Source organism: Protopterus annectens, chromosome 9.part0 (genome assembly GCF_019279795.1).
Source record: "Protopterus annectens isolate FY-2018-M chromosome 9.part0, PAN1.0, whole genome shotgun sequence".
NCBI lineage: Eukaryota > Metazoa > Chordata > Ceratodontiformes > Protopteridae > Protopterus > Protopterus annectens.
Genome location: NC_056743.1, coordinates 1,239,102,213 through 1,239,129,856, shown reverse-complemented (window position 1 = coordinate 1,239,129,856; position 27,644 = coordinate 1,239,102,213). Strand labels below are relative to the sequence as shown.

The following is a 27,644-nucleotide window of genomic DNA, read 5'->3' as shown; positions in this document are numbered from 1 at the left end:
TGATTTTTTTACATGGTTACTGTTAAAAAGAGTCAATAAAATAACTAAAGGAGAAGGATCAGAAATAGTATTGTACCTGAAAAACATAATTTGTTGGGGGAAGTATACAATAATTTTTGGATATGCAGTAAAGTAGGAAGAAGAAAAGGTGGTTGTTGGCCTCATTATTTACATGGCAGTGCTGCAAATATGAAGGAAGAAGAAAGCAGCTCACAGAAAACCAAAAACAAACACCAAATAAGTTTGCTTTTATCTTTGCTGGAACTCGCCAGAATTAGGAGAAAGGAAACACTTACCTTTATATATTAATTTCCATTTCTCTGATGTTTGGCAACACTATTGTAGGAACATTTCAAATGATTACAGTATGCACATTGCATCCTCTCAGACAGGTATAGATGTGATAGAAAAGGTTAAACTAGTCAAAAAAATGCCAGTAAAAATCATATAGGGTCTACATTATGCTGCAGGTAACAAAAATTAGGCATGCTATACCACTCATCATTTCTTGCACAGAATATCAGCAAATTTCATCTGTCAGTCTGTTCCAATTTCTGATGTTCCTTAAGAAGGACAAACAATGGTAGGAAGTGATGAAAAAACTGAGCTTTACTTCTATGCATAGATTAATTACTTCTGTATTTTCAGACTTATTATTTTTTATCATAAGTATATGCAGTTGCATAATAAGCTGATGTGTGCACAGATCTGCACGTTATGTCACTGTTTTATTTTTATGACATCACATTTTATCTATAGCAACATACTTTAGTGACTGCATTTAAGGAAAATTTCTGCCAGGAGTATATAAAAGCAGACGTGTCATTAGAGATGCTGTTATGGCACATCATTCTTTACCAACAGAAACGGGGGCTTGGTAGGTATAGTGTAGCTAATTAGACTTGCTGAGGCAAGAAAACTGAACATCATTTAAGGCAGTGTCATCCCCTCTTCCTTGAGGATCTTCTACTTTTGTTTGCAGACCAGAGATTCCATAGTCACACGAGCCACTCCAAGCTCCATAAGAGCCCCACTCTTGTCCAATTCCTTCAATCACTGGACCTGAAGAGCACATAAACTTGATGTTATTGGCTGCTGTGTCATCTCCATCACCTTGTCGAGATTCCACTTGCAAAGCGAAAGCTGTCAGTACTCCACTCCCTGGACACCAGACTGCAGATGTCCAGTCTCCCCACCTAGAAGGAAAAATATGCATGTAAAATATCTTACTGTATTCTTAATATTTCTTTATGGTTGTTTGCATTCTCATTTTATTAATGATGATTTAGCCAGATGTAGAGACAAGTTACATACAACTGAAATAACTAAGGGAGTAAACATAGCATGTAAAGAATTTTATTTAGTGGGGATAACGACAGTGACTACAAGAAAACCCCACAGTCTTTCACGAAGCAACATCCAAAATGTACTTTGCAGGTTGAGAGCATTTCAAATGTATGTCATCAGTTATTTGGTAAGACAGAAAAATTACAAGTGTAACATACCTCTCATATTAAATACCCCTCACAGAGACAACAGAAAAAATTCAGAATAAAATTGGACAGGTCAAGTAAATTCTAAAGGGCAGGATTCATTGATTTAATTGATATTCCAAGGCCTTAGCATTACCATTTATGCCTTGCCAGTACCATTGCCAACACCCTTACTCAGGCCACACCCCCTTTCTCCAGGAGGATCATTACAGTCAATTCTGAAGTACATTTCAGAGTATCCATTCAGTCATCCAGGTCACATTTAAAGGAACATAGTGAGTCATACTGCTTAACATGCAAGGTGAGTTTATCCCAGAGGTTTGGGAGACACAGAGCTATATACGTTTCCCTCAACCATATTTTATTTATTTGTTGGTGAAGATATAGGTCTTTGGTTCTAGTACTGCTGAATCCATTAGACTTGCAGAGAAACACGGTGTCCAAGACAACCAGTTCTGTTATGATTTGATAAGTGAGATAGAGTTCGCCCATCAAATGCCTTTAAAGATGCTGAATAAAGATATAAAGGGATAAAGCTTCCAGCCTCTTTAGACAGCTCAGGGACTTTAGGCCTGTCATCTCTATGGTTAGGAACCTTTGGGATCATTCTAATTGTTTGCTATGTTTAGTGAGATAAATCCCAAAGGAGATATTGTGATCAATAATTGGATTGATAGATGCTGAGTGTAGGAGAGTGATTACTTCTTTAGACAATGATGATATTACTTTTGCAATTAGCTGTGTTAAATAAAAGGATTCCCTAACAACAATTATCCTGTAATGGTCAAAAGAGAAGGAATTATCACCCTAAATTTCAATTTCTCTGACTACATTTTAATTTTGTAGTGGTGCATTGTCTATATAGCATGATGAGGGGAGAAGTCGCATGCTAACAGTGACTATAGTTTCCTTTTTACTATTTAGTTTCAACCCCATTTCTACTATAGTAAGATCTTTCCAGAGAGAGTTCATACTTGTGGGTTGGGGTGCGATTGGGTGATTTAACAACAACCCATTATTTACAGCTATGTGTAAATTTTTGTTAGCCAGAAGTCTTGGCTCTTTGCTTGGTGATCTGAGAACTAAAGTCCAAAGAGGAAAGGTCCCAGCACCAAGCCCTAAGGAACATTGCTGGTCACTTTCATACAGTCTGATGAGGGTCCTGCAATTTGCATTGTGTGGGCTCTGTATTTTAACCAATTTGTTATTCATCTTATCACATATGGATTGATTTTTAAGGTGTTTAGGTTCTGTATGATGCAAACATGAGGAATGGTCTCAGAAGCCTTGGGCAGGTCATGATACACTGTGAGTACCACATAATCACTGTCCACAGGGTCCCTTCCTAACCATGTAGAAAATATTTAACATGTTCAGTAGAAAGGATTTACCCCTCACAATACCAAACAGCTGGGGAACAAGTCAAATACAAATCTTGACATTGAAGTTAGTAAGGTGAGTTATAATTCCTTCCATGGCTTTGCAGATGGGACTTGTATGATGGATGGGTTCTTTAATTTCCAAGGTTAGTTGTAAGGCCAACCTTCTGAAGAGACATCACAACTGTAGTGCTCCATTCTTCAGGACCAAAACCAGAAGCTAACCTTAGGTTAAACATTTTAAGATGTATGTCTTTAAGGCAATGTTCAAGTAACCAGGTGTATTATCAGGTCCCATTGAGGACATATGTTTGGTCTTGGTTATCACTTTCAATAAATGATCCTTTACGATAATCAGTGGAGTAGGGGATTCAGATATTTCAGGCTTTGAACGGAAGTCTCTGGGGTGAAGCTGACACTGGATTTCCTTGAAAGGCTGTTGACAATGTGTATTAGGTCAGAGTAGGAAGTATCACTAAGAATACATTCTAAGCAATGTAGGGTAGTGTTCCTTACATATGTAACATGGATACAGAAAGATGTATAATTAATTATCTTTGGCTTTAGAGATCAGCCAAAATTCATGGACCTCTTTAATAAACTTTATAGGGTTTTCAATTTTTTTCAGTGCTTATTACATTTTCTTTAAGAAGGGTTTTGGATCTGCTATATAACTTAAGGAGTTTTTTTCTTTTCCTGTACTGTTTATTTATACTTGCAGACCATTGGGTTGTTTTATTTTTAATTTTCCATGGTGTTTGGTTCTGGTAAGGACTGCTAGTTCTATTCATTTTTCTAAATGGGTGTAGAATTCCTAAATAAAGTCTGCTGCTGTATTAAGTGTCAAGGGAGGAGTGGTCAGAACTGAATAGTGATATTTCATCATAGAGTACGTTGAGATGGGTCGATTTCTAGTCTTTAAATTTACTGGGAATTGCTTTAGAGGCTTTTGGAAGTTGAAAATAGAAGGCCAACAAGTCTGCAGTCAGACTTCACTGGGGAAGAAGATACCAGAAGAGTAATGTAAGAGTCAGACATATTTTAAGAATCAGGTCAAGAAGGTCATGTCCATTACTGGGTTTGTTTACCAACTACTCAAAGGAGTTTTTCTTTATAAAGTCTAGGTATTTGTTGTCATACCTCACATTGGACATATAGGTGTCACACTTAATTGAAGAGGAGATAAAGTCACCCAAACTGGAGTTTATGTTAACAGGGCCATCATTTAGAACACTGTGGAATTGTATGTGATCATCAGAGGACAAAGGAGGTGTTTTCTAGCAATTTGTTAGTTGATAACTGATCCTATATAGAGTTATCTGTAGTTTGATGAGTTTAGCTTGCAGGGCATAGGGATAAGCCTGGAGGAAATTAGTTCCCTGACAAATATCAGCACAATTGCCATCTGCACAGAGGGAGTGCTCTATTCACATTTAAACTAAATTTCAATAATTACCAGACATGGATGCTTTCCAAATGCAGGATCAGGCAATTTATTGTTTAGACTTCTGGCATTGAGGATAGCCACTTTAGTGTACTCTGATTCTAGGTCTGATATGTTAATTATGTTGGAATGTCCTTCAAGTGGATTCTGCCTACAAAAGGCACTAAGGGAACAGCAAAGGCTTTAGTCAATGTAGAAACCCTGGAAAAAAAGAGATATACACCATCTATACCAAAACAAGATGGGCTGTTAAGTATCAAATCCCATATGACAGATATCAGCTCCTCCTGGAATGACATCAGCTTTTTAACCAGTTATTAAAACTGATTATATTTTCTTTGTATGTAGGCATCATTTGAGATTGAGAAATGATTCCACTCAGTACCAGTGTCTTAACTGCATTTTTACATACATGCAAAGTTCCAACAGGTCTTTCTGCTTGTCATGAGATAGATTCCTTAAGGCCTTTGTAATCTCAGAAATCCCATCATCCGTAAAACAGCTTACTGTAACCCTCTCCTTGTCTGGTCTTGTGAGTGATAAGTGTGCCTGGTAATAGAGTCACCTACCACTAAATAAAAGAGATATACAGAAAACCTTTAATTCCCACAAAAACAAATGGCATCTCTTTGGTAATTTATCCAATGAAGAAAAACAGTTGTTTTCTGATTTAAGTAGGAACAACAGTGTTTGGGTTATGAAGCCTGATAAGGGGGGAGGTGTGGCTATGATAGAAGATTGGTTGTACTCTAGAAAAATGTTAGAGATTTTGCATGGTGATAGAAAATACCAGAATGTATCTAGGAATGAAATAAATTTGGCAAACAGGAATTTGGAAATGTACCTTGAAGATAATTTACTTCAAGGGACTCTTGACAAACAACTTTTTGGTTTTATGTGGGTTCCTAAACCTGTGATCCCAGGTATTTTTGGAATCCCTAAAACACACAAAGATGTTCAGAACCTCCCTCTTAGGCCAATAGTCTCTTCATCAGGTTCAAAACACAACCACTGGCAATGTATGTTGACAACAAATTAAAACCATTTTACGACATTTAACAACACATTCTAATAGATTCGTGGGACTTTTTAACTAAGTTCGGGGATATAGAATTTAACTCAGATTATTTCTTCCTCACACTTGATATTAAAGATTTGTTTAGTGTTATTCCTCATGGTACTGGGTTAGCTTGGTTTGAGGAAGTCATTGTGGAGTTTAGCTTTCTTTCCCCCTTGGAATTTAGAATCTGAAGTTCTGTTTTCATTAAATATTTTTGTACAAAATGACCTTGGTTGGTGTGCCTTCCTCATAACCAGTGTGCTTAAGTGAGGGATTTGTGGATTATTCACCTATCACAAAACATTTTTGTTGCTTCTGTGATTCAGGCAGATAGATTTAGTGTATTTTTGCTCAGGGTGATTATTAGTATGAATGAGGTAGATGACTGCCATGATTTTTATTGAGACTTAATATTCTTATTTTAGGAGGCTTTGGATATGATTTTTTACAGTCTTGGTGCAACACATTTTGGCATGATTAGTGAAGGACTATATGGAGGCATATGAAGTGCACAGATTACATTTGAAGGTGAGAGTGAAGCCTCCAGATTAATTAGGTATTTAAACCTCTCACAGATGGAATTATTAGTGCTGCGTATAAGTTCATTGTTTGAGTATAATGCAGCTTGTACAATATAAAAGGCTGACAACAGATGAAATTAGCTGCCTGACCTTCCATCTTGTCCAATATTTAAATGTTTAGACATGTAAAGTAAATGCAGCAGAGGATATACATAATTATAGTAGAATATAGCAAATATTTAGAAGGCTCTCCAGTGAATGGCAGTGCAGAGTTTGAAAGCAGCATAGATAAAAAGTAGGCTAATACCGCTAGGTGTTGTACTGTACACCAAGCAGGCAGGAAGATATGAAGGATGCCAACTCAAGATTTAGTTATGAAGCACAGGAACTTCCCAGTTTGCTCTTCTAATGTTCACTAGTATAGGAAATAAGATGAGAGTGGGAGGAGATTCAAATTAATTTATAGAAAGGGCGGGCAACTCAAGAGCAGCACAGATTGGCTGGGTGGGTATTTAGTAATCTGGATTTATGGCATACAGTGTGAAGATAAAATATTTCAATAGCTTAATGGGAGTGACTTTAGAAATTATAATTTTGTGTTTACTAAAAACAGCAAAGAAACATGAGAGGGAGGTAAATTCAGGGTCAAATTAATACAAGGGGCAAACAACAACTGAGACACAATGGATTTAAGAATATAACAAGAATAAGGTGACAGGGTGGGAGAATTTTGTAGCCACAGTTAGTTAGAAAATAAAACAATTACATTGAAAATGCTTCCAAAACAGTTTCAACAGCAGAAATATTAAAGATAAAACTGCAATACAGTTTTTAGTTATTAAAGGATATTCTAGATATCAAGGTGGTGAGGGCATCAGAAATTAATCAGCTCAATAATACAACTGGAACTTACGAACTATCTTTACAGCAGTTGGTCATATTCTACAACAGGTTCTATACTTTTGTTCAAAATAAAATGCATGGCATTCACAATTTGTTATTGTTCTTTTCATTAAGTGCTTTTTTTAACTTCTAGTGATAAATGTACCCTAATTCAAATGTGACACTTTACTACATTTTAGTTCAACAGGTGTCAATATATTCCCTTCCTTCATGGCTGTGTGACCTCTAGTTTTGCCAAATATTTGTATTATCAAATGGCTGTGTTGTCGTTCACCTGTTTTCTCAAAACAGGAAAGTGGACTTGTTAAGGATGAATGCATGTGTGCACATATGTTTACAAGTTGGAGTCAGGTAAGGGAACAGAGTTAGAGTGTGAGGACAAGTGTTTGCAGGTTATGGTTAGAGTTAGGTTTGCATAAGGGTATAGGTGTAGTGTGAGTGTATGTTTGCTTGTATGTGGTATGTTTACAAGCTGCCTTGTGTAACGGTACTGTTACAGAAAGGGTTTTTCTAAGGTAAGGTGTTGGTTTAGGGTTATGGCTAGGGTTAGCAGGCATTATTAAGCTGGTGCAGGGAGCTTTGCTCTAAGTTTGCTTTGGTCATTTAAATTTCTTACCCTTTTCAAAGTCCATAGTATCTCTCATAGATTTCAACTTCCTGTAGTTAATTGTGGCTAATTCAGTTTTGTTAGTCTTTATATTAAACAGCAACATTCTGCTTTGAAAATGATCCCTGCTGATTTATATACAACAGTTTTCAGACCTGTAATCACAGTAGTTATATTTTTAATACTTGCATGAATCTTTTTCCATAATGATGTTCAACCATTCCATTGTACAAGCATTCAGCACAATACATCAACACTGCATTAGTTCATTTTTTTCCAGTATTGTTTTGCATATTCAGCAAATTCAGACTAAAACATGATATCACTTCAATGTACTCAAACAAAATTCAGCGAAACACACTTTTGTGGACAAAGTTTATTATAAAACATATTAAGCTGGCTCATTTTCACTCGTAGTGTATTTTTGAGCAAATCTTTTTTATCTCCAACCCCAATCCAGTGGGTGACCCCTTGGTGAAAAAGAACAAATTCAGCTGGTAGAATCTGTTCCTCTAATCTGTTCCCAAATAGGAAGCTGTTGTTCTCCATTTTTTTTTCAGTATGAAATACAGACCCACATATCCATTTAATGAATCTTACTAAATGGAATTATGCACTGTTCTAGAAGTCCAGTATACATCATAAACAAATTAATATTTCAATTATTAAAGTGTATTTACACTGTCAATGTTTTTTGATATTTGGTAATGGCAAATGGAAAAATATATATGTAAAATAATTCCTGTACATTTATCCTGTAGATAAGGCCTTAACAGCTTATTTTATGCCCTTACTACTATATCTCAAATACTGTATTATTTCCTTGTAATATTGTAAACAATTTCCTGTTTTTCTTGTTTGTTTTAATTTCATACTATTCAATGTACTACTTTGGGTGCATTACTGTGTGCATGTGCATCTGTGTGTTTGTATGTGTGAGGGTGAGAGTGCATATATGTATGTATGCATGTGTGTATATGTGTTTTGTGCTACATCTAATCTGTCAAATTCTGAACCAGTGACGCACATTTCCTGTGTCTAACATGTTCCTTACATCCTCTGTTGTATTTCAACCCTGTCATAAACCTTTATACTATTTGTGGGATGACAACTATTTATCCCAGACCCACTGCAGTAGGCTTAACATATTTGCCATAAAATGATGCAGCCTTATATCCTTCTAAATTCTAGAAAATCAAGAGTTGACTTCTTCAATTATAAATGATTTAATTTGAACTAATAAGTTAAAACATTTCCTTCCTTTCTTTAAAAAATAGCAACATCATCTCCATCCATCCCAAACAAATATTTTCTTTTTGTAAGATTGGATGTAATTATTCATTCTAAATATTTGTTTTCTCAGTTACTCTATGCCTTCCTTCAAATCATTGAAATAACTCTCACTAAGTCACACTTTGTCTTTATTTGTATTTAAACCTGAACAGAAAAAAATTGCTCACCAATGAACATATAAAATTGTCCATCTCGAATTTAATCATATTCCTGTCATAATTTACATAATCGCTTTACCCATTTGCACTCTTATTAAATTACATACTTTTTAAAAGATATACTTTTGTCACGTTACACACCTCTTACCCCCTGCTGATTAATTTGCTACCCCTAGGCATAATTCTACCAGTTTCTTATACATGGCTTCTGCTACTGCCCTCATTTCAACCTTTAATGTGTTACTCCTTACCTGATTCCTCCAGTATTTAATCTTTTTTTCACTTGTACTTTTTATCACCACTGTCACTATCAGGTCCCACCCAGCCAGTTGGTGTAGCCATTCTCCATCACTGCAGTGAATGCTGATCAGAGGGAACATCATTCAGGCAATCGTTGGATGGTTGAAGGTTTTTCTTTATGTAGTAATATCCCCCTACATGCACCTGACTAAGCAGTGGAAGGGGAGTTGTGCAATAGGCTGTCTGTGCTGATTCTCTCTTACTTCTACAAGAGACATTGCCAGCAGTCAGAAATAATCCCATCCCTGGAGTGGGAGAAATAGTATTCCCATCTACACCAGACAAAACTCACTTCTCCATGTGCTTCTCAACCCCTCTCCATCCCCCAGGTAAGGAGAGGAGACCATGCACTTTCATTCCTCTTCCTTCTAGCCTGGTGTTTCAGTGCCAGGGCTGCTAATCCAACCCCAACCACCTGACTCCATTCATCTGTGTCTCAGAGACAACAGTGACATTTAATCTGGATAGTCATTGATTATTAAAGTAGCTTTAATCTGTGCAGCATTTTCACTGATTTATTTAAATGTATTCATTTCAAAATCACCACTACAGTTTGCTGCACAAACTAGACAATTATCTTTACTGAAAATATTACATTACAAATTTTATGTTTAAATGCAGTTTTTCTGCACTATGTCACTGTTTCACTGAAAGATAATCTATGTAAATTAATTATTGCAAAAAACTACAGAACGTGATTTTTGTAAACTTATTTTTGTAAGGAAATATCAAACTATTATACTTTTTACTATGTATCTACAGATAGTTGCTATTGCGTTTAAATTAGCAATCAAAAGATATTTTATTTTACAATAATGGATCAGGAAGTGTCTTTTTATTGTCACTTGACATCATGTAGATGTGTAATTTATGCAGTAGGATGTTATTCGGTATCATATAGTTACGTTTAGTTTTGTTGATATAAACATCTGCTATTTTTATCTAAGTGTCATCAGGTGGCTAAGAACTACCACATTATTGCAATCACAGAGCAGGTAGATCCTATAGCTAGCCATTCTGACAGATTTATTTAAATGTACCCTTTTGAAAATCACCAATGCAACTAATTTTGTTTTACTTCCTGCTTATACTTTGATCAGTCTGTCATAGTTCATTCCCAGCTGACAACCATGTCTTTTCCAGAGTAAAATCTTTCATTTACTGAAATAGTACATGCTATATGCCAAAGATGGGTTTGTCACCAACCCTGAACCTTACGTATAATTCATGTTTCCCAAAAGACAAACAGAGCCATCAATTTCTCATTGCTTTGGGGGCATTACATAAAGCAAAAGAGGTGTGTGTGTGTGTGTGTGTGTGTGTGTGTGTGTGTGTGTGTGTGTGTGTGTGTGTGTGTGTGTGTTTTGAGAATCATAAAAACATTCTTGAAAATAATAAATTTGTGGAGAGCCTCACTGGAGATGAACCTGAGGATTCCACAAAAATGATACTGTAACACAAAGTGATCAGTGATACTTTAATTGAGAGACGGTGAAACACAGTAAAGCAGAATACTGAATAATATTATTACTGTGTCAGTAAATGCCACAGTAATAAAAGTATTAACATCATAATGTATATTATTTAGGATATAGCAGTAAACAGGAGACACAAAATCTAAAAAAAAGTGTTTTTAGTGCTACCTATCAGAATGGCTAGTTACAGGATCTACCTGCACTGTGGTAAAAATAATGTGGTAGTGCTTGGCCACATTAAATTAAAATAACAGGAGCTTATATAAACAAAACTTAAATGTAACCATGCAGCACCACAATGACATCCAGCAATGGTATTCAGAAGCAGACCCCACTCATCTTTGATCCAAGCCAGACAGAGAGGGTCAAAATTCAGGGACGATTGTACTTCTACATAGATAGAATGTAGAGTAAGTGTAAGACTCAGTTATTTATATTTTCAGGACAAGGCCAGCAGTATAGAATAAGACATTATTTACACTATAGAAGAATTGATAGAAGACATCTGTAAAACTGTGGGTAGAAGGCATGACTGGAGATATTAGTGTGAAAGTATACCTTCATTTCATCACTAAACAAAAAATATATATATATACTTGGCCAAGTAAAGGCAACACAACCACTACTGCAGTGGGTTCACGGTACCCTGCAAAACTGCAGTAGGTTCATGGTACCCTCCGATACTGCAGTGGGTTCATGGTACGCTCCACTACTGCAGAGGGTTCATGGTACACTGCAATACTGTAGTGGATTCATGGTACCCTCCACTACTGCAGTGAGTTTTGGTACCCTCCAAAACTGCAGTGGGTTCATGGTACTCTCCAATACTGCAGTGGTTTCATGGTAGCCTGCACACTGCAGTGGGGTCATGTTACCCTCCACTACTGCAGTAGGGGCATGGTACCCTCAACTACTGCAGTGGGGTCATGGTGCCCTCAAATACTGCAGTGGGTTCATGGTACCCTCCAGTACTGCAGTGGGTTCTTGGTACCCTTCAATACTGCAGTGGGTTCATTGTGCCCTGTAATGCTGCAGTGGATTCATAGTACCCTGTAATACTGCAGTAGATCATGGTACCCTACAATACTATAGTGGATTCATGGTACCTTCCACTACTGCAGTTGGTTCGTGGTACCCTCCAATACTGCAGTAGGCTCATGGGACCCCCCACTACTGCAGTGGGTTCATGGTAGCCTCTAATACTGTAGTGGGTTAATGGTACCCTCCACTACTGCAGTGGGTTCATCATACCCTCCAATACTGCAGGGGGTTCATGGTATCCTGTAATGCTGTAGTGGGTTCATGGTGCTGTACACTACTGCAGTGGGATCATGGTACCCTCCACTACTGCAGTGCATTCATGGTACCCTCCAATACCGCAGTGGGTTCATGGCACCCACCAATATTGTAGTGGGTTCATGGTACCCTCCAATACTGCAGTGCATTCACGGTACCCTCCACTACTGCAGAGGGTTCACTGTACCCTCCAATACTGCAATGGGTTCATGGTACCCTCCATTACTACATTGGGCTTATGGTACCCTTCAATACCGCAGTGGGTACATGGTACCCTGCACTACTGCAGTGGGCTCATAGTACCCTCCTATACTGCAGTGGGTTCATGGTAGCCTCCAATACTGCAGTGAGTTCATAGTGCCCTGTAATACTGCAGTGGGTTCATGGTACCCACCAATACTGCAGTGGGTCATGGTACTCTCCAATTCTGCAGTGGGCTTATGGTACCTTCCACTACTGCAGTGGGTTTTGGTATCCTCCAATACATCAGTGGGTTCATGGTACTTGCCGATTCTCCAGTGGGTTCATGGTACCCTCCTTTACTGCAGTAGGTTCATGGTACCCACCAATATTGCAGTGGATTCATGGTACCCTGCAATACTGCAGTGGTTTCATGGTACCCTGTAATACTGCAGTGGGTTCACAGTACCCTACAATACTGCAGTAGATTCATGGTACCCTCAAATACTGCAGTGGGATCATGGTACCCTGTAGCCTTACAGTGAGTTCATGGTACTCTTCACTACTGCAGTGGGTTCATGGTACCCTCCATTATTGCAATTTGTTCATGGTACCCTCCAATACTTCACTGGATTCATGGTACCTTGCAATACTGCAGTGGACTCATGGTACCCTGCAATAATGCAGTGGAATCATGGTACCCTGTAATACAGTAGTGGGTTCAATGTACCCCCCCAATACTGCAGAGGTTTCACTGTACACTCAAATACTGCAGTAGGTTCATGGTACCCCCATTACTGCAGGGGTTCATGGGACCCTCCATTACTGCAGTGGGCTTATGGTACCTCCAATACTGCAGTGGGTACATTGTACCCTCCAATACTGCAGTGGGTTCATGGTGCCCTGTAATACTGCAGTGGGTTCATGGTACTATCCACTACTGCAGTGGGTCATGGATCCCTCCACTATTGCAGTGGGTTCCTGGTAGCCTCCACTACTGCAGTGGATTTATGGTACCCTCCACATCTGCAGTGGGTTCATGGTACCTTGCAATACTGAAGTGGATTCATGGTACCCTGCAATATTGCAGTGGGTTTTTGGATTCATGCTACCCTCCAATACTGCAGTGGGTTCATCGTACCCACCAAGACTGCAGTGGATTCATGGTACCCTCAAATACTGCAGTGGGTTCATGGTACCTTGCAATACTGCAGTGGTTTCATGGTACTCTGTAATACTGCAGTGGGTTCACAGTACCCTACAATACTGCAGTAGATTCATGGTGCCCTCAAATACTGCAGTGGGGTCATGGTACCCTGTAGCCTTACAGTAAGTTCATGGTACTCTTCATTACTGCAGTGGGTTCATGGTACCCTCCATTATTGCAATTCGTTCATGGTACCCTCCAATACTTCACTGGATTCATGGTACCTTGCAATACTGCAGTGGATTCATGGTACCCTGCAATACTGCAGTGGATTCATGGTACCCTGTAATACTGCAGTGGGTTCACGGTACCCTCTAATAATGCAGAGGTTTCACTGTACCCTCCAATACTGCAGTAGGTTCATGGCACCCCCATTACTGCAGGGGTTCATGGGACCCTCCATTACTGCAGTGGGCTTATGGTACCTCCAATACTGCAGTGGGTACATGGTACCCTCCAATACCGCAGTGGGTTCATGGTGCCCTGTAATACTGCAGTGGGTTCATGGTACTCTCCACTACTGCAGTGGTTCATGGATCCCTCCACTATTGTAGTGGGTTCCTGGTAGCCTCCACTACTGCAGTGGATTTATGGTACCCTCCACATCTGCAGTGGGCATATGGTACCTTGCAATACTGCAGTGGATTCATGGTACCCTGCAATATTGCAATGGGTTTTTGGATTCATGCTACCCTCCAATACTGCAGTGGGCTCATGGTACCCTCCAAGACTGCAGTGGGTTCATGGTACCCTCCATGACTGCAGTGGATTCATGGTACCCTCCAATACTGCAGTAGGTTCATGGTACCCCCCATTACTGCAGGGGTTCATGGGACCCTCCATTACTGCAGTGGGCTTATGGTACCTCCAATACTATAGTGGGTACATGGCACTCTCCACTACTGCAGTGGGCTCATAGTAGCCTCCAATACTGCAGTGAGTTCATGGTACCCTTCAATACTGCAGTGGGTTCATAGTGCCCTGTAATATTGCAGTGGGTTCATGGTACCCTCCAGTACTGCAGTGGATTATTGATACCCTTCAATACTGCAGTGGGTTCATTGTGCCCTGTAATGCTGTAGTGGATTCATAGTACCCTGTAATACTGCAGTAGATCATGGTACCCTGCAATACTATAGTGGATTCATGGTACTTTCCACTACTGCAGTGGGTTCATGGTACCCTCCAATACTGCAGTAGGCCCATGGGACCCTACATTACTGCAGTGGGTTTATGGTAGCCTCCAATACTGTAGTGGGTTCATGGTACCTTCCACTACTGCATTGGGTTCATCATACCCTCCAATACTGCAGGGGGTTCATGGTATCCTGTAATGCTGTAGTGGGTTCATGGTGCCCTACACTACTGCAGTGGGATCATGGTACCCTCCACTACTGCAGTGCATTCATGGTACCCTCCAATACTGCAGTGGGTTCATGGTACCCTCCAATATTGTAGTGGGTTCATGGTACCCTCCAATACTGCAGTGCATTCATGGTACCCTCCACTACTGCAGAGGGTTCACTGTACCCTCCAATACTGCAGTGGGTTCATGGTACCCACAATTACTACAGTGGGCTTATGGTACCCTCCAATACTGCAGTGGGTACATGGCACCCTCCACGTCTGCAGTGGGCTCATAGTACCCTCCTATACTGTAGTGGGTTCATGGTAGCCTCCAATACTGCAGTGGGTTCATGGTGCCCTATAATACTGCAGTGGGTTCATGGTACCCACCAATACCACAGTGGGTCATGGTACTCTCCAATTCTGCAGTGGGCTCATGGTACCCTCCACTACTGCAGTGGGTTCATGGTAGCCTCCACTACATCAGTGGATTCATGGTACTCTCCACTACTGAAGTGGGCTCATGGTACCTTCCACTACTGCAGTGAGTTTTCATACCCGCCAAAACATCAGTGGGTTCATGGTACTTGGCCAATTCTCCAGTGGGTTCATGGTACCCTCCACTACTGCAGTGGGTTCATGGTACCCACCACTGCTGCAGTGTATTCATGGTACCCTGTAATACTGTAGTGGTTTCATGGTACCCAGTAATACTGCACTGGGTTCATGGTACCATCCACTACTGCAGTGGGTTCATGGTACCCTCCATTATTGCAATTTGTTCATGGTACCCTCCAATACGTCACTAGATTCATGGTACCTTGCAATACTGCAGTGGATTCATGGTACCCTGCAATACTGCAGTGGATTCATGGTACCCTGAAATACTACAGAGGGTTCACAGTACCATCCAATACTGAAGAAGTTTCACAGCATCCTCCAATACTGCAGTAGGTTCATAGTACCCCCACTTTTACTGCAGGGGTTCATTGGACCCTCCATTACTGCAGTGGGCTTATGGTACCACCAATACTGCAGTGGGTACATGGTACCCTCCAATACTGCAGTGGGTTCATGGTGCCCTGTAATACTGCAGTGGGTTCATGGTACTCTCCACTACTGCAGTGGGTCATGGATCCCTCCACTATTGCAGTGGGTTCCTGGTAGCCTCCACGACTGCAGTTGATTTATGGTACCCTCCACTTCCGCAGTGGCCCCATGGTACCTTGCAATACTGCAGTGGATTCATGGTACCCTGCAATATTGCAGTGGGTTTTTGGATTCATGCTATCCTCCAATATTGCAGTGGGTTCATGGTACCCTCCAAGACTGCAGTGGATTCACGGTACCCTCCAATACTGCAGTGGGTTCATGGTACCTTGCAATACTGCAGTGGATTCATGGTACCCTGTAATACTGCAGTGGGTTCATGGTACCCTCAAGTACTGCAGAGGTTTCACAGTACCCTCCAATACTGCAGTAGGTTCATGGGACCCCCATTACTGCAGGGGTTCATGGGACCCTCCATTACTGCAGTGGGCTTATGGTACCTCCAATACCATAGTGGGTTCATGGTACCCTCCAATAATGCAGTGGGTTCATGGTACCCCCAATACTGTAGTGGGTTCATGGAACCCTCTGCTACTGCAGTGGGTTCATGGTACCCTCCAATACTGCAGTAGGCCCATGGTACCCTCCACTACTGCAGTGGGGTCATGGTACCCTCCAATACTGCAGTGGGTTTATGGTACCCTCCACTACTGCAGTGGGTTTATGGTAGGCTCCAATACTGCAGAGGGTTCATGGTATCCTCTAATAATGCAGGGGGTTCATGGTATCCTGTAATACTGTAGTAGGTTCACAGTACCCTCCAATATTGCAATAGGTTCACGGTACCCTCCAATATTGCAATGAGTTCATGGTACCCTTCACTACTACAGAGGGTTCATGGAACCCTCCAATACTGCAGTGGGTTCATGGTACCCTCCATTACTACAAAGGGCTTATGGTACCCTCCAATATGGCAGTGGGTACATGGCACCCTCCACTACTGCAGTGGGATCATAGTACCCTCTAATACTGCAGTGGGTTCATGGTATTCTCCAATACCGCAGTGGGTTAATGGTGCCCTGTAATACTGCAGTGGGTTCATGGTACCCACCAATACTACAGTGGGTTCATGGTACCCTACACTACTGTAGTGGGGTCATGGTTCCCTCTACTATTGCAGTGCACTCATGGCAGCCTCCACTACTACAGTGGATTCATGGTACCCTCCACTACTGCAGTGGGCTCATGGTACCCTGCAATACTGCAGTGGATTCGTGGTACCCTGTAATATTGCAGTGGATTTTTGGATTCATGCTACCCTCCAATACTGCAGTGGGTTCATGGTACACTCCAATACTGCAGTGGATTCACGGTACCCTCCAGTACTGTAGTGGGTTCATGGTACCCTCCAATACTGCAGTGGGTTCATGGTGCCCTGTGATATTGCAGTGAGTTCATGGTACTCTCTAATACTGCAGAGGGTTCATGTTACCCTCCTATACAGCAGAGGGTTCACAGTACTCTCCAATACTGCAGTAGGTTTATGGTACCCCCATTACCACAGTGAGCTTATGGTAACCTTCAATAGTGCAGTGGGTTAATGATACTTTCAACAACTGCAGTGGGCTCATGGTACCCTGCAATACTGCAGTGGATTCATGGTACCCTCCACTACTGTAGTGAGTTTTGGTACCCTCCAATACTGCAGTGGGTTCATGGTACTCTCCAATATTGCAGTGGGTTCACTGTACCCTGCACTACTGCATTGGGGTCACTGTATGCTCCACTACTACAGTGGGATCATGGTATCCTTCACTACTGCAGTGGGAACATGCTGCCCTCAAATACTGCAGTGGATACATGGTACCCTCCAGTACTGCAGTGGGTTAATCATACCCTCCAATACTGCAGCGCGTTCATTGTACCCTATAATGCTGCAGTGGGTTCACAGTATCCTGCAATACTGCAGTGGATTCATGGTACCCTGCAATACTGTAGTGGATTCATGGTACCTTCTACTACTGCAGTGAGTTTTGGTACCCTCCAATACTGCAGTGCTTTCATAGTTCTCTCCAATTCTGCAGTGGGTTCATGGTACCTTCCAATACTGCAGTGGGTTCATGGTACCCTCCAATACTGCAGTGGGTTCACAGTACCCTCCAATACTGCAGTAGGTTCATGGTGCCCTCCAATACTGCAGTGGGGTCATGGTACCCTGTAACCCTGCAGTGGGTTCATGGTACCCTCCACTACTGCAGTGGGTTCATGGTACTGTCCATTACTGCAATTTGTTCATGGTGCCCTCCAATACTGCAGTGGGTTCATGGTACCCTGCAATACTGCAGTGGATTTATGGTACCCTGCAACACTACAGTGGATTCATGGTACCCTGTAATACAGCAGTGGGTTCACGGAACCCTCTAATACTGCAGAGGGCTCACAGTACCCTCCAATACTGCAGTAGGTTCATGGTACCCCCCATTACTGCAGTGGGTTCATGGGACCATCTATTACTGCAGAGGGCTTATGGTACCCTCCAATATTACAGTGGGTTCATGGTACCTCTAATACTGCAGTGGGTTTATGGTACCCTCCAATACTGCAGTGGGTTCATGGTACCCTCCAATACTGCAGCAAGGTCATAGTACCCCGTAATACTGCAGTGGGTTCATGGTACCCTCCATTACTGCAGTTTGTTCATGGTACCCTCCAATACTGCAGTGGGTTCATGGTATCCTGTAATACTGCAGTGGGTTCATGGTTCGCTCCAGTACTGCAGATGGTTCATGGTACCCTCCAATACTGCAGATTGTTCATGGCACCCTCCAATACTACAATGGATTCATGGTACCCTCCACTACTGCAGTGGGTTCATGGTACCCTGCAATACTGCAGTAGATTTATACTACCCTCCAATACTGCAGTGGCTTCATGGTATCCTGTAATACTGCAGTGGGTTCATGGTTCACTCCAGTACTGCAGATGGTTCATGGTACCCTCCAATACTGCAGATTGTTCATGGCATCCTCCATACTGCAATGGATTCATGGTACCCTCCACTACTGCAGTGGGTTCATGGTACCCTTCTCTACTGCAGTGGGTTCATGGCACCCTCCAATACTGCAGTGGATTCATGGTTCCCTCCAATACTGCAGATGGTTCATGGTACCCTCCAATACTACAATGGATTCATGGTATCCTTTACTGCTGCAGTGGGTTCATGGTACCCTCCTCAACTGCAGTGGGTTCATGGTACCCTGCAATACTGCAGTGGGTTCATGGTACCCTCCAAAACTACATTGGGTTCATGGTATCCTACAATACTGCAGTGGATTCATGGTACCCTCCACTACAGCAGTGGGTTCATGGTACCCTCCACTACTGCAGTGGGGTCATGGTACCCTCCACTACTTCAGTGGGTTTATGGTACCTTGAAATACTGCAGTGGTTTCATGGTTCCTGCAATACTGCAATAGATTCATAGTACCCTGCAATACTGCAGTGGGTTTGTGGTACCCTATAATACTGCAGTAGGTTCATTGTACCTTACAAGAATCAAGAACCTCATTATTCCTTCAGGACTTGCTACTGACATCAGGGTCATTTTCACCCGGAAGTTATACTCGCCACCTCACATCTATACTTCAGATATAAACCTTATGATAGCCATATATAATTATCTCTGGACCTGCTTAATACCCCACCTCCAACTACAATATTAACATTTTCTGTCCTACCTAGTTCCTTCCATCACTTCCATTTCTTTAAATTTCTGCTCACTAATCACAAGATCTATTATCTATTTAACAAACTCACTAATACAACTCTTCAAATGCTTAATATTCAATATCTGCTAAATGCATCAATATATTTTATACTGCAATCATTTTCCTTATTCCATATAAATATCTAATTAGCACATCTATATGCAACTGTTAATGTATATTACTCAATGTTTCTTCGTGTATATTACTGAATGTCTGTTTAAAAATGCTTGAAGTATGTTGGAGCATTTTTTCACAGGCCTCCACTGAAAAAGGTTTGTTGACTAAACCCAGTCAGATAAACCCAGTAAACAAAAGCAAAATAAATAAATATAATGTATATTTCAGGTATATTTCAAGAGAATTATGAGTCGTACTGGAAAGACAGTCACTAATCCTATGGAGGGAAAGCAGTACCTTGAATGGAGTATACGTGGAAAGAATGAGTTACCCAACAGGAAGAAAGGAGAAGCACAGACATTTTGAGAGACCCTTAAACCTCCTAAGAAAGGTTACAGATGTAGTAGTAGCCTCATAAAATGCCTAATGAAAACATTGAAAAGCATACAAAAATGACAGAGGAAGAGTGGGGAGACTTATTGAAAATATAGCAATGAAGGAGGCAAATCAAAAGAAAAATACAGATGCATGTGCCATCAATGTCAACAAGACTACTGAGAAACACTATTTGTATTATGTTTGGCAGACTCAGACAGAACAGAGGGGACACACAAGGCTTGGTGTAACTAGAGGGTAGATTATGCTATCACAGGTGATAATAAAAGATATTGTGAGTAACCTTGACCACTGGGAGGGAAATCAGAAATTCACCCTGGGTCTGGCCCCCATGTCTCTGACAGACAGAGGCAGACAGTAATTTCCAGACTAACATACCCTCCCACATAACCTCTACAAATGTCCTAACATACCCCTCCTAATAAGCATCCATAATACATAAGGACACAGTTTGGTTGGATTACTCACCTAAACTTATATAGTCCCTGGTGCTCATTAGCCTAGTATATAACTATGAACCTATGACATTCTTTGAATTCTTTTCTTCCATTTTTCCTGAATAATCTGATTGATACTAGTTATAGAACTATCATGGCAGCAAAATAAAATGTAATGAAGATCAAAGATTCATGGCACCCCCTTTTATAAGTAAAGGGGTTATAAAACAGCTGGTACGTTTGCAAGGAGCTGTTGCCTGTGATCATTCAATTATAATTAATGTAGTGAATACTTTATAACTATAGACATGCAGAGCTGAGAATTTCACAGAAATAAATGTACAGAAATATTGCTCCAAAGTTAGTATAAGAAAATAGTACAAAACCTCATACTCACGGCCCATTTTTAGACTCCACGTAGCCGTTCCCTCCTGAGCAGTACAGACGGATCCCATTCATTGCTGTGTCATCTCCCCTCCCCTGGCGTCCTTCAATCTATGAAAATTCAAGGTACATTAATTGGTGGGTGATTATGGTCCATGTGTGCACTGCTACTACCACTGTTATAAACCCAATCCAGTAATATCATCCACATTCAAAAGAAATTATTTTCCACCACTTTTCTTAATGGAGTAATCAATAGACATTTCATAACTGGCATCTTGATATAAATGCTATGTTTTTCCTTCTGACTTCTTCCACTCATCTCATTGCCAATCTGCAGACACTTCCTCCTCTCATCTTTAACTGTCCTAATTCTAATGAAACACTTTACATTCTAGTACCACACCACTACCTTCAGTGTGGTCACCATGTCCTTTCCTGTAATGGTGAATCTCACAGCCACATGGTGACTTTCTCAAAGTACCTCCCTTATACTTGGTTCTCCTGTTCCTCTGTGTTTTTCAGCACCAAATTGAATATGTTACCCTCCTCTGGTCAGAAGCCATACTTTTTCTCCAAGTTCTATCTATTAATAATTTAGTTTATTATTTAATGTATTTATTTGAATTCAGCTAGACAAGCACACAGGGATCAGATGTCTTTCTTTACGTGGAACCTAGGAGGACAACAAGAGTTATACAGCATACAAGTGGAACGTTACTAGAGTCAAACTTGGGTCTCTGCATTTACAAATAGCTTAACTTGTATGTAGCACTAATACCTGTTGCCTTGATTGCCATGCATACATAGCCATAGAATGATAGAGACCACTGGAATCATATTCAACTCACATTTAAGCAGCATTTCTGTCAAACTCAGTCAGCTTCTTGGTTTCCTTATTAACAGATCACACTCCACTATCTCTGCTTCTGGTGGACTGTTTACTTCCATTCACCACTAAGCTTCCCTTCCCCCCAAAACCAGACTTACTGCAAAAATCTCTGAACTTGACTTCTGATCCTTTCTCTGAGACGAATTACTATGCTCCCTCCAACTTTTTCTCTTTTTCTGTCTTCAAATGACTTGACACCCTTGGACTTGCATTTCTCATTTCCTAGGCCCAATACTCCATTTTGGTAATATCTGCTGCAGTGTTCTCACACCGGACCAGCACTAGTTGCAGTTTGCTCAGCCTGTTTCCATGATCTATGCATTAGCTACTAAAGCCTCCCACCATGTCATACTTCTAACACTGTGATATTCTGTAGCCAGATTAAAACTGCAGCAGATAACTGCAGATTCAGCAGTTTACTATCAGCTCATCTATGAATGCAGCTCTGTTTCAACTGGTTTCCATGGTCCCAGATATAAAGAATAGCGGCTTGCACCCCCTTCCTTGTGTGCCATAATATTATAAGCTGCACTGAAGCAATAAAAAAAAATGTTAATCAGCTAGACCCACTGAGCAAATACCCACTTCAGGAGTTACTCAGCAGAAACATCTAGTTAAGTAATATACTTAAAGCACAGATGCCACAAAAATCAAATGGACCTCACGTGAAAAGTCATGCCCAAACAAGAGGCAAAAAATAATCTGAAAATATGTTCAAGAATTTATAGCATAATAAGTGGAATATTTGTTTCAGTAGCATTAATTTATGGGTGCACAGAGATCAAACAGCACTTCCCATTGCCACCAATGTGCAAAGCATTCTGACTACGTATTACTGGTAAGTAAAACTGAGACCATGTACAGGGAAAAGGCCCTAGCTCCTAACTTTTAGGATAAACACAATAAAACATAGCCATACCCCAGCCTTGTCAGTAGCTCATTCCAGAATCTTCTCCAACACCTACATTCACTGTAGTATTATAATTAAACTAAGCAGTATTGTGCCGGCTCTATCACACAGTCTATTAATCTCTACAGCTTAGTAACAGCATCATACTCAGAACTGTAATGTTGATTTTCTATTCTCTATCGGAAAAAGTTATAAACACATAAACAATGCAATAAAATTCCACTAACACAAAAACTTGAGGAGTCCCTGCAGATTTATATATCCAAGATGTAGTAACTGTAAAACATTCAGGCCATTTTTATATAATTTCAAAATGAAAAAAAAAACTATTGCCCTTATCAGATTTCCAAAGCTTGAGACTCACAGTAAGACAGCACTTCAGTCCTTTTTCAGAAGGTAAACTCGAGCACTTCTAGAACTAAACGGAATAAATTCATGTTATGTTACTGTTATCATGCTCCTCCAACCCAGTAATGAGAAAGCAGACCTGTCACGATATTTGAGCAACTATAAAAATACTGCCTCTTTGGCTGCTGGTGTAAACTGGCATTCAAATGGCATGGAATTTGCCCAGTTTTTATTTCCATTTCAAGTAATGTTTTCAAATGAGGTTCATTTCACTTGGGAATAAAAGCCTGCACTTACAATTACATATTAAAATTCAGTAGTTCCTCTGTTTTTGGGGATTGCAAGAGAGATCAAAATGTCATATTTATGTTGTGCACCTTTAAAAATGGTCTTCACCACATTTTTATATTGTCATACTCATAGCTCATACATATGTACAACATTGAACAGGTAAATCAGAAGGCCAGTAATTAATTTTTCTGTACTCTAAGCATAGGCTATCACTTCTGCGTGCAATATCTCTGCAGTGCACCTGAAATAATTTGAGGTGCTGCAATTTCTTATAGAAAAAAAGCAACAGAATTGCTTCCTACACGGTACAGTCTCAAAGGCAGAATGAGACAACATGCTGTGATAAGTTTCTAAAACATTATATACTGTTTTCTAATATGTCACTTTTAAGCATAATTACTTCAGAAATGTTAGCATCCATCCATAACTTAATGCATTCAGAAGAGGCTGTTTTGAATTGCATCTGACTACTTTTCATAAAGAATCCCATGTTTCCTAGCAAATGTGACACTGTGATGATGAAAGTAAGTAAATGCTGCATTAGCTTTTTCTTTTTTTAATTAATATTTCCATCTGCAAGCACGTCCTCATTACAATGTGTTATAAACTGGAAATGGCTGAAGTATATGAAAAGAAGCTGGAAACAAAGCATAATATTCTGCCTGGACAGCAAACTGTAAAATTTCTCAAAAGTGTCAGATGAGTCATAACATTTCAATAACAGCTCAAGTACAGAATTACAGGGTTACATATTCAGCAGTAGATAATGTCATATGTAAATAAACAGATTATTCTGATCAGTTTTGTTTATTGCCTGCTAAAGTTCCAAGTCTAGTAATCTCATCACAATATGTTACTAAGCATCACCAATGTTCAAGAAATAAAACTTGTCAAAATAAAAATAAAAATCTTCATAAGCACTGTCTGCTTTATTTCCACATAATGCACACAACTATAAAGGGTTTGAGTATAGATCTTTCTGAACAATATCTGAATGCAGGACAATTAAGAACAGCAAATCTGCACATCAAAATTTATTTTATTTGACATTTGTTTACTGGGAAAGTCCAAATGGGATAATATCGCATTTTCAGTGGAAGACAGGGCAGAAAAGCTTCACATTGACATAATACGGTTACAGTTAAATGACAACCTAATACAGAAGAATGACATGTTTACTAAGTAAAAAGCATCACAACTTCATTTCACTCAGTGTGAACTTACAGCGTTCAGATATCTGGACCGAGATAACTAGAAAAAAAGAACATTGCTAATAGTTAAAGAATCCACAAGTTGCAGTTCATAGAGATGATTATTGTGCAGTTGGCTTAGAGGATTAAGGAGCTGTTAATGAGCTGTTTCTGTGGTGCAGGGTTTGATACCCACTATCACCATTGCCAAACATTGTGTATCTGAGCCATGGATTTATTTAACCAGACACTGCTCCCAGGCTGAGTCTGAAAAGGGTACACGAAAATCAGTGCTCTTCCCCAGCAAACAAATGCAATTAAAATAAAATTAATTAAACAGAGTGCACACTGTGGAACAAAGATGACTAGATAATATACCATAGGCAAAGTTGTATTTGTCCTTTATCTAAAAAAATAAGTTGAGTATGTTCAGAGAGAAGGAATTAGTAAGAAGTATGCTGGGGAGACTAGTTCGGTCTGGAGTAGTGCAGGAGCAGATCCAAGTCTTATGTATCCTTTGAGTAGGTGTTTGAAGTTAGAGAGGTTAGAAGTAGATCTAATTTGCAGAGGGGTAAAATTCTATTTCTTAGCAAATGAGTATGAGTAGAGACTTTGGAGAGAGGATTTGTGGGATTTATATATGCAGAGAAGATGTTATTCATTTGATCAAAATAGTCTATTAAGGTGGAAGAAACAGAGAATAAGATTAAAAGCAGGGCAGCTGTTAGCTTTGTAAATAACGTATGTGGAGATAAGCTGTGTATAATCTAAGTGGTGAAGCACTCAAGCCAATTCAATGCCTTAAGGCAATAACAGTGGTGGACGTGGTATTGTTTGTAGGTGGCAAATTCTAACATGCCTCCAGCTTATTTTTAACTATAGTCTGAAGATTGGTTAGGATGGGTGCACCATACAAAAGAGACAGCCGAAGGAAGACAATAGCAAGAGTGGTTTTGGTGATGCTATTAAGGAAGTTTTTATGCCTGTAGAGCATTACTAATTTTTGGTGAGTCTTTTCATGTTATTTTAAACATGCATGTCAAGTTTAAGGTTATCATCTATAATCACTCCAAGAAGTTTTTTATGGGAGATTACTTCAAATTCAGTTTTGTTTAGTGAAAAGATTTTCAAATTTGGTTTATCATGCATGTGTGATTTGGGGTAAAATAGCAGTAATTTTATTTTAGGGTTGAGTAGCAGTTGGCATTATGGAGACATTTCTCAAATGAGGAAAAAGGTTCTTGTGTAACATGGAGGAGTTGAGACAAGTTATTAGGGGTACATATAAGCATGAAATCATTAGCATATCACATAAGAGAGCCTGGACCTGTGGAGGTATAAAGATTATTGATAAAGATATTAAATTAGAAGAGAGAAGACCAAGAATAGAGCTTTGGGGGTAAACCAATGGAAAGTAGGGAGAGACAGTATTCTGCCATTTTACAGATTAGAGCATGCCTGTTAAGTAGTTATTTAACCACTGTAATGAAGTGTGGGATGGTGTAAGCTGAGACATTTTGTACATGAGTTTAGAGTGAGAAACTGTATCAAAGGCCTTAGACAGGTCAAAGAATGGTGTGGAAACAGGTTTACCCAAGTCCCTGAATTTGTTTATGGTGTCAGTGAACAAGAGTAGGGCAGTATTTGTACTTTGTGATGGGTGGAAACCACATTGGGCGGATATTAAGAGCTATTGTTGTAGGAGATAGTAGAGGACTTGTTTATTAATAAATCTTAAATCATTTTTGGGAGAGGTGATAATACTGAAACATTTGAAAGGTAGAGATGTCAGCAGAGATACCACATTTTAAAGAGGGATAATATAGGAATTTTTCCACAGCGAGAGAATGTAGGATTCAGCTATTGATCTATTGACCAGAATAGAGACTCTGTATGCTGTGGTATCAGCAACTATCCTTAGGTATTCAGGTGGGAGGATGTCAGCTGCAGTGGGGCAAGGTTTGAGTTTAAGTAGAATTTTTTTTATCACTGATGTAGAGACAGGGAAGTGGTAGTGTGTGTGTGTGGTATATGAAGAATCTTGGTTTTGGTGCAATCAATTGATCACAGAAATAATAGGATTGGATGTTATTGTGGAGTGGCGTGGACGGAAGCACTGGATGAGAGTGAAGAGTGATTAGTTAGATATGCAATGCTTTCTATGAAGTAGGAATTGAATAAGGCAGCAATTTCTAGTAGAGAGTTATTATGAGAAGGCCTGGGCTCCTTATTTGAACTTGCATGTGAAAAGGTATGTACTGATGTCCAAAATGTTTTGGGGTCATTTTTGTGATGAAGTTGTAGATGGATATATTATTCTAGGTTAACTTGTTTTTTTGCATAATTCTCTAAAAAACTGCAGGTCATAGGGAGTTCCAAGTTAGAGCTATTCTTTCCAAACTTTGTGTCTGTTAGACATTGTAGCTTTTGTCTGGTTAGTGAGCTATGGTGTGTGGTTAGTTTTCACTCTTTTTTGCAGAGGTGCCATGACTGCTTAGAGTATTTAAGAATAAAGTATTAAAAGTACTCTTTCATGGAGTGGGACAGTTTATAGGGTAGACCGATTAAAGGCTTCCAATGTGTTGATGAAGGCATGTTTGTTGACTTTAGAAAGGATTTGCAGTTTTTTTTTTAAATTGGTGAGTATTAGGTGTGTGGATGGTATTTCTATGAGTACAGGCTAGAAGGTGATCACTGAGTATGGAAAGGTTCCAGAGGTTATAAATGCACAGGAGTCAGAGATCAATATCTAGTCTAGAATTGAACCCTCCCTGTTGATATAATTAAATCTAGTGGGTGTTTTGATAATTTGTGTGTAATAAAAAGACTTACACTAGTTAAGGAAAAATCTGAAGTAAGGTTTTGCTACTCGAAATTTACATCTCCTTTTCATAAGGTATGTATTTAGTTGACCAAGACAGGATTTCTTCTCATGTTGATATACTCTTTCCAGGTGGGATATAGTCTGTAACAGTGCATAGTTGTTTTTAATTGTTAAGCTTTAACAGTGATACAAGTATTTCAACATTTTGAAATGTATTGTTGTGTGAATAGGAAAATAGATTGTACAAACTTGGATAAATTTAGGCAAAACTCCTTGCTTTCTTGAGGCACCCATCAGATCTGATAATACTATAACTTGGGGAGAGTAGTTTAACATTTTTAATGCTAGGCTTAAGCCTGGTTTCTGTGATGGCAA

General features: G+C 39.9%; 1 protein-coding gene across 1 annotated transcript in view; it reads right to left on the bottom strand.

The window, feature by feature from the left end:
- Nucleotides 1–591: 591 nt before the first annotated feature.
- LOC122811968 (vitelline membrane outer layer protein 1 homolog) overlaps nt 592–27,644 on the bottom strand; it is a 42,794-nt gene continuing 15,741 nt past the window's right edge. Inside the window, exons 2-3 of the mRNA XM_044084167.1 lie at nt 20,828–20,925; nt 592–1,196 (exon numbers count right to left, since the gene is read on the bottom strand). Coding sequence (XP_043940102.1) covers nt 893–1,196; nt 20,828–20,925 — 402 coding nt within the window. The 3' untranslated portion in view covers nt 592–892. The remainder of the gene's footprint in view (nt 1,197–20,827; nt 20,926–27,644) is intronic.